This window comes from Octodon degus, unplaced genomic scaffold (assembly GCF_000260255.1).
Source record: "Octodon degus isolate 3935 unplaced genomic scaffold, OctDeg1.0 scaffold00042, whole genome shotgun sequence".
Classification (NCBI taxonomy): domain Eukaryota; kingdom Metazoa; phylum Chordata; class Mammalia; order Rodentia; family Octodontidae; genus Octodon; species Octodon degus.
Genome location: NW_004524618.1, coordinates 759771 through 766684, shown reverse-complemented (window position 1 = coordinate 766684; position 6914 = coordinate 759771). Strand labels below are relative to the sequence as shown.

Below are 6914 nucleotides of genomic sequence, written 5' to 3'. Positions count from 1 at the left end.
CGTGGGAGTGGGGAAGGGTGTGTCCTACTTCTCCCCTCCACCAGAAGAGTCATTAGGCTTCCCTAGTGAGGCCACCCACATAGACTTGCTTCCCACTCTGCCCCAGAGGAGACAGAGTACAGGGAACAGGGGCCTGGGACTCCATGGCCACCAGCCGGCCCCATGTGTGGGCACCCTGGGACACCTTCCTCCTAGAGAGTGCCATAGGTCCTTTCCAGGGAGCAGGCCACCTGTGAGGTGGCCTTAGGGGGTCAGGGTGCACCTGCACACCTGCAAGAACTGTCTGCAGCTGTGCACTTGTTTACTCATGTTTATTGGTGCCTGCTGTGGCTAACTGTGTCAGGCCCACTGCACAGTGGGATAAGGTAGGAGCAGATCCTTCCCCGGTGCACTGACCCAAGCTACACCCTGCTGTGCTCTCTCACAGAAAGGTGGGAGGGGGGCTCAGAGGATGGCAGTAAGGCCAGGTATGCCTGGGGGAGAAGGAAAACCCGAAGGTGAGTTTTGAGGAAGGGTAAACTGAGACCTGCAGAAGCTGGGTAGCAGGAAAACAACAGGAGGGACGGGGATTGTGGGGAAGGGCAGTTGGCACAGCCTGCCTGAGCAGGGCTGCAGGAAGGGCTGCTGAAGATGGCGTCCTGCGCTCTGCACCTCTGTGAGCCAGCAGAGGCCAGGTCCAGCCTGGACCGCAGGCAGCGGCTGCTTCTGGCAACTGGCCGGGAGTGGAGATCTCAGCCAGGGCATCTCTTCACAGGCCCTGCAGCACCCCACCCGCCCTCGTTCTGCCCCCCTCCCTGCCATGGCACCCCATCTCTTCCCTATACCATCGTGCTCACCCTATTAGGAGCATGGAAACAGCGCAGGAAGAGGCCCTGCTTGCCCCTTCAGGTCTTTCCCAGGCCTTCTCAGGAGAAGGGATGAGCACTGTGGCCACTCTGGCCAGCCCATAGGCCAGAGCTCTGGACCTAGTAGTAATCTTCACCCTCGTCACTCCCGGTCTCCTCCTCAGGCTCTCGGCTCAGGGAATGCCCTGGGCGCAGTCCTGTAGAGTTCAGCTGGTCTGCACAGCCACGGGCACAGGAGAGAACAGCCCGTGGATGGCTGCGCTTGTGTGCTCCCACCTGCACACACATCTCTTACACACTAAGGGCTCCTCATCCTGCATCTTCCTCCCAGCTCCCATGGCTCAGGGCTCCCCCTTACCTGGAGTGAGCACGGTCAGCATGGCAGGGGCTTCAACCTGACCCAAGGCATTTCGGGCGAGACAGCGGTAGGTTCCCTCATCACTGGGTCGCACAGCCTGGATCTGCAGCCAGCTGGTCACCTCAAACCTCTGGGGTCCACCCCTAAACTGAAGCAAGATGTAGTCATAAAGTAAATCTAGGGAGCCCTAGGCTACCCCACAGGAAGCTTCGGTCCTTGCCCCTACCTGCACGGAGATGTGGGGGTCGTCCCCTGGCAGCTGGATGTCCAAGCCATCCTTCCTCCACTCGATGGAGGCCATGGGATAGGCAAACACCTCACAGCCGAAGATCACATCCTGGCCTGTCACATTCCAAACATCACGGGGCTGTGACAGGATCTGGGGCTCTGGGGAAGGGGTAGAGGTCTGAGAATAGGACAGTGCTTTCAGCCCCACACGGTGGTTTAGGCCTGACTGGAGATGCTTGTGGGAAGACATTCTGTATAGAGGCGCATACATACCCGTAAATATGGCACGTGCATGCACGCGCGCGCGCACACACACACACAAATGTAAATGCAGGTACACACAGGGTACAGACAAGATGCAGGGGTGTACATGCACACGTGTACACGCAAACAAGCGCGCAGAGCCACACCTGAGCTGGACAGACCTCTGTCCCTGACTGCCTCCTGTCCTCATTTTACCTCCTGGGGCCCCTTTCCTGCCGTGCCAGTAATCAGCACCTCCTTCTCCTTCCTCCGTTTCTAACCCAGCCCAGTTCTCCAAGGCCCTCAGAGAGCCCTCCGCCTCCACCCCGGCAGACAGGCGGAGGGAGGTTGAGAGGCACAGCCAAGAACCTGGAACTAGGCGCGGTGGAAGCCTAGGGGGAGGGCATTGCCGGGACCCCCTGGCGCATTCGTTTTCCATAGCAGCCCCAGCCAAGCCAGTCCCTGAGGAGGGGCTCAGAAAGTGAACGTTAGAAGTTGCCAAAGAAAACTGGAGGCTGAAAGGACCCTGTTCCTGGGGGATGAGGGCAGGGAGAGTGGAAGCGTCCCCTTTCAGTAACCCCCAAACACAACAGAGAAGCAGGAGGGGCTGCGTTAGCTGAGGGCGCTAGGATTCGGCCCAAATGAAACCTGATCTCTCAGCAGCCAGTCCCACTGCCAGGGCTCGGGCGTCGGAGCAACAACAGAGGGGTCTTTCCGCTCTGAGCCAGCTGTAGGCCAGATCCAGTGGCTCTGCGCGGAACCTGCAGACCGAGCTAGGGCCGTGCCAGCAGGGGGTGATGGACAGCTCCAGAGGAACCGAAGGAGTGCGGGTCTCCCAAGGGACACTAGGCCACCTTGCCCTCCACCTCCTGCTCTGCTAGCCATAGGGAGGGGTTCGGGAGCTCTTATCCGGAAGGTGGGGCCCAGGCCGTGCGTACCCGACTCGCAGGGCCCCGGGTGCGCCGCAGTGAGGTTGGCATCAGGCCGAGCTCGAGCCGCCTCGCGCAGGCGGCAGATCTGGGCGTAGGTGCGGCCATCGGACCCGCAGAGCGGGCGCTGGGATCGGCAGGCGCACCGCGGCTCCGGCACCTCCCCGCGGCTCAGCGCGTCGCCCGCGTCCAGCCGGCACTCCAGCTGCTCGCCGCAGCGCCCATAGAAGTGGGCGCTGGGGTCCAGATCGCAGAGCTGACCCTCGAGGTTGGCGCACTCCCAGCAGCAGCCGCAGGTGTCCCGCACCCGGCCAGCCAAGCAGCCCCGAGGCACAGCGCACTCTCCCGGCCGACAGGGGGCGCAGGCCTCGCCCTCGGCCAGCAGTCGCTGCCAGCCAAGCCTCAGGGGGTCGGGGCCAGGGGGTGGCCTGGCGCCGGCCGGGGGCAGCATCCACAACCCAGGCAGGAGTAACAGCAGGGGCAGCGCCGAGGCTGCGGCGGCACGGGTGGCTGCAAGCCCTGCATGCACCGTGGGCATCGCGCCCTGCCAGAGAGGAGCCAGGGCGGAGAGGTCAGAAACCAGATCTGTGCAGAAGGACCAGCTTCCCTGCTCCTAGCACCAAAGTAGACCCAGCGCTGCCCCCGCCCCTGCTACCTAGGAGCCCCCTAGGGGGTCCCCAGCTACGCGAACCCGCAATGGATCCGCTGTTCTAAAGGGGCAGAGCCCCAAGGCTCGGGCACGCTCTCTTGCACACACACACACACGCACGCACATTCTCAAGCTATCCAGCCCGGGTGCTACTGGACACAGAGCTGGACGGAATCGGACAGCTCCGGGAGTTAAAAGGCTGTAAAAGGACTGGGCGGGATGGGGTGGCCCTGTGTGTCGCCCAGGACCCAGGGACTCACCGAGGAAAGGGCCGACGAGCGGGGGAAGGAGCAGAGGGCCCCACGGGCCGGGCCGAGCACCTCCGCTGCCGCCCGCTGCCGCCCGCTGCCGTCCCCCGCCGTCGCGTTCCCCCTTCCCCCAGCTCTGGGCCGCCAATTTATGCAGCCTCCAGGGACCCTCCCCGGCCCTTTCCTTCTGGGCTGGCGCACAGGAGCCGTAACCGAACACCAGAATTGGGGGAAGAGAGTGTGCGGACGGGGCCGGTGGGGGCGGTGGCCGGGTGCCAGGCCCTGCCCCACCCCGTCCGGTCCCCACGCGACCACAGCCGCGGCCTGGAGGGGCGGAGGAGGCGCTCTGGTGCCGCCCGGTCTGCGCCGCTGCGCAGCACTGCCGCACGGCAGGGTCCCCCACAGCCCGAGGCCGCCCCCAGCTTGTCCCAGGGGCGCAACCAACCGCCTCCCGGCCCGACAGGTGCGGCGGCCGGGAGCGAACTGGGTGGGGCGCAGGGCCGTCCGGGCCGGCAGCAAGTTAGGGCTGCGTGCCAAGCAGGGCCCCCGCCCCGCGCCACCGTGGCACCGCGGGCGGGGCCGGGGAGCCTGCACCCCAGGAGTCCGCACCAGCCGCCCCGCCCCGTGGCCCTAGGGGTGGGTACTGCCAGGCTCTGCCCCGAGGCCCGGCCGGGAGATCACAACCAAGTTTTGCCCTTAGGGGCCATGGAGCAGTGCAGACGCGACTACCCCACATAGAGTCCCGACTAGGCGAGCAAGGGCGCGCCACCCTCATTCACTTAAGAACGAGAAGCAAACTTCTCGCGAGCCCTCGAGCCTCTCGCGAGAATCCGTAAGAGAACTCTAGGCCTCCGGAACAGGAAAAGCCCGCGGGTTTTAAACCGGAAAGGGGCAGGGCCTGCGGTCGTCGCTGCTTGCGGGACTGGAAGTGCCCGCAACCGCAATGGGCCCCGGGAGAGGCCGGGTCCCGCGTCTCGCGGCGCGAGCCAGCGGCGCCGTCCAGGCCGAGGTCCCCAGCTCCAGCGACGGGCACCGTGAGGGCCGAGGCCACTGCCCCGAGCCAAACAGGCCGGCACTAGATCTCCGAATGAACTGCGCGGGCAGCTCAGACCCGAAGCCGACCTTAAACCGCAAACGCCAGCTCCTAGGAATTCTCGTCCCCCCTCTGCTTTTCAGCGTTTCCCGTGCTCTGAGCCTGTAGGAGTAGGACCGTGCCCGACTCACGGCTGCGGCTTGCGAGCCTCGCTCCGCGACTGGCAGCACAGTCGATTCTCAGCAAATATTTGTGCGTTAAACGTGAATGACTTTTCCTGAGTGTAAATTTAACTTGCATTTTCTGAGCTGCTGTAGACTAGACGACAGGGAATGAGCGCCCTCTGGTGGGTCGGTGTGCAGCAGGCGATCGTCGGCCCTGAAGATGTTGACTACAAGGACCGCCTTATGTGTTTGGCTTAGTTTTTGTTTTTTGCGGCTCTAGAACTTGAGAGCCAAGAGCTTCACACATGCTGGGCAAGTACTCTGTCACTGAGCTACATCCCCAGCCTGGCTGTAACTTTAAAAGCATGTGTAAACATTGAGAAAGGAGTTCTTCGCGTAAAACAGTTGGAAAGCCTAATTCGTGGGTCCCAGATCCCTGTATCTGATACTTTACCCTTCAGGGTTCCAAAACATCCGTAACAGGTATATGTGGCGTAAATAATAAAGAAATAACAAAGGATTCTGCCTTTCTCTGTGTTAGAAAAGCAGAGCATGGTGGTACAGGCCAGAAATCACAGCGCCTGGGAAGCAGAGGCAGGAAAATAAGTGAGTAGACCGCGTGAGTACTTTACAGGAAGGAGAGAACCCTTTGTGCGTGCATAGGGAGGCTGGATTCAGGTGAACAGGGTGAGCCAAGTTGCTCTTTCCTTGCAAGTTACTGTACTAAGGAAATGAGGTATACAATATATTCAGCTCTCCAAGTGTGAATCAGCCTGATATTCACACTCAGCCACCAATGAATGAATTTACTGAAATATAAAATGAAAATGTCTTTTGATAAATGAACAATATAAGATGAAACATGGCAGTGCAGCGAGGCACTGTGCATACCTGTAACCCCAGCACTTTGGAGGCTGAGGCAAGAGGGTCCCTGTAAGTTTTAGGCCAGTCAGGGCTGTGTAGTCAGTTCAAGGCCAGCCTGTACTATGTACTGTGGCTCTGTCTCAAAAAACAAAAATGGTGTGTACTTTAGTGAGAAATGACCTGATGACCCATACACCATAAACTATTTCATAAATCCTGTTTAAGCATAGCCTGTGGAAATAGTGAAGTTTGAACTTTCAGGAGGCAGTGAAATAAGTGATCCATATTAGCTTGTTAGCTGCATCTTCTGTGAACATTACAATCAGTTAAGCCAAAAGGCTTTGATAATTAAGGCGAAATACTTTATAGCTACCTACTATGAAAAACAGGTGAGCTCTCAGGTTTGTGGCCAACCACTCTGATGTGGGCCTACCGCAGCTGGCACATTGAAGTTGAGAGGAGATGGTGGGTTGGAGCAGCGCCATTGCTTTGGGGGTGTGCTGGAGCCCTTTTCAGCAGGTACTGCACTTGCTTTGACAACAAGAGGTGAAGTGATCCCAACTTCAAGAATGAAGAAAGATATGTCTGCGCTGTACAGCAATTAACCACTAGGAAGAATGTATGCAATGTGTTAATTATTGAAACTGTCCTACCATTTGCTTTGAAACTCTCATGGCTATTTGTTTCTCAATAAAATTATGGGGAAAAAAAAGGATGAAGAGAGAAACAAGCTTGCCAAGGAGCGAGCTGGACTTCCCAAGTTACCGGACCTTAATGTTGCTGAAGCTGTTCAGAAATTTTTCCTTGAAGAAATACAGCTTGGCGAAGAGTTACTGGCTCAAGGTGAGTATGAGAAGGGCGTGGGCCGTCTGACAAATGCAGTTGCTGTATGTGGGCAGCCACAGCAGCCGCTGCGGTGTTACAGCAAGCTGTTCCACCCCCGGCGTTCCAGGTGCTTCTCACCAAGCTCCAGCCATTAGCCAAAGCATTATGAGTGCTCAGAGCTTGGCTGAAGAGGATGTGGAATGAAAACAAATCTCAACATAATAAAATCTTAAAAGAGATTTTAAAATTCTAAGCTCAGAAGTTGAACAGCTGGGGGGATAATATGCTTGCTAGTGGACTGTCCTAAACTGAAATCTATCAAGGTTAATGTTTACTTTTTTTTTTTTTTAATTTTTATTTATTTTTATTTAGTGTGTGTGTGGCTAGCTCAGTCCACCAGGGGGCAGGGCTAGCTGGCATGTGGCGCTGGAGGATTGAACCGCGGTCCCTGTGCTTTGCTTAGCGTAGCTTGTTCTAAGTAGGTGCTTTAGACCACTGAGCCATCTCACCAGCCCTAAAGTTTACTTT

At 58.3% G+C, this 6914-nt stretch overlaps 1 protein-coding gene and 1 pseudogene across 2 annotated transcripts; one reads left to right on the top strand and one right to left on the bottom strand.

The window, feature by feature from the left end:
• Positions 1-292: 292 nt before the first annotated feature.
• On the bottom strand, positions 293-3839 carry Kazald1 (Kazal type serine peptidase inhibitor domain 1). 2 transcript variants are annotated; one of them, XM_023715592.1, is made up of 5 exons: positions 3513-3839; positions 2613-3188; positions 1430-1590; positions 1204-1351; positions 293-1060 (listed from the first exon to the last, which is right to left on the bottom strand). In XM_023715592.1, the coding sequence occupies exons 2-5, from the start codon at positions 3139-3141 to the stop codon at positions 966-968; spliced, it is 933 nt and encodes a 310-aa protein (XP_023571360.1). In that variant the 5' UTR covers positions 3142-3188; positions 3513-3839; the 3' UTR covers positions 293-965. The 2 variants fall into 2 exon arrangements, with proteins under 2 accessions (XP_023571360.1, XP_004631501.1); XM_004631444.2 differs by having other exon boundaries at positions 2613-3147; positions 3513-3599.
• Positions 3840-6023: 2184 nt separating this feature from the next.
• LOC101581903 lies at positions 6024-6590 on the top strand (annotated as a pseudogene).
• The last annotated feature ends 324 nt before the right edge of the window (positions 6591-6914 follow it).

Bases quoted from the DNA above. Each gene is read 5' to 3' on its own strand.
- Kazald1 (XM_023715592.1), bottom strand. From the start codon at position 3,141: ATGCCCACGGTGCATGCAGGGCTTGCAGCCACCCGTGCCGCCGCAGCC. The intron at 1,591-2,612 runs GTACGCACGGCC...CCCCTTCCCCAG, and splicing joins CCCGGGGCCCTGCGAGTCGG to AGCCCCAGATCCTGTCACAG. The intron at 1,352-1,429 runs GTAGGGGCAAGG...ATCTTGCTTCAG, and splicing joins ACCCCCACATCTCCGTGCAG to TTTAGGGGTGGACCCCAGAG.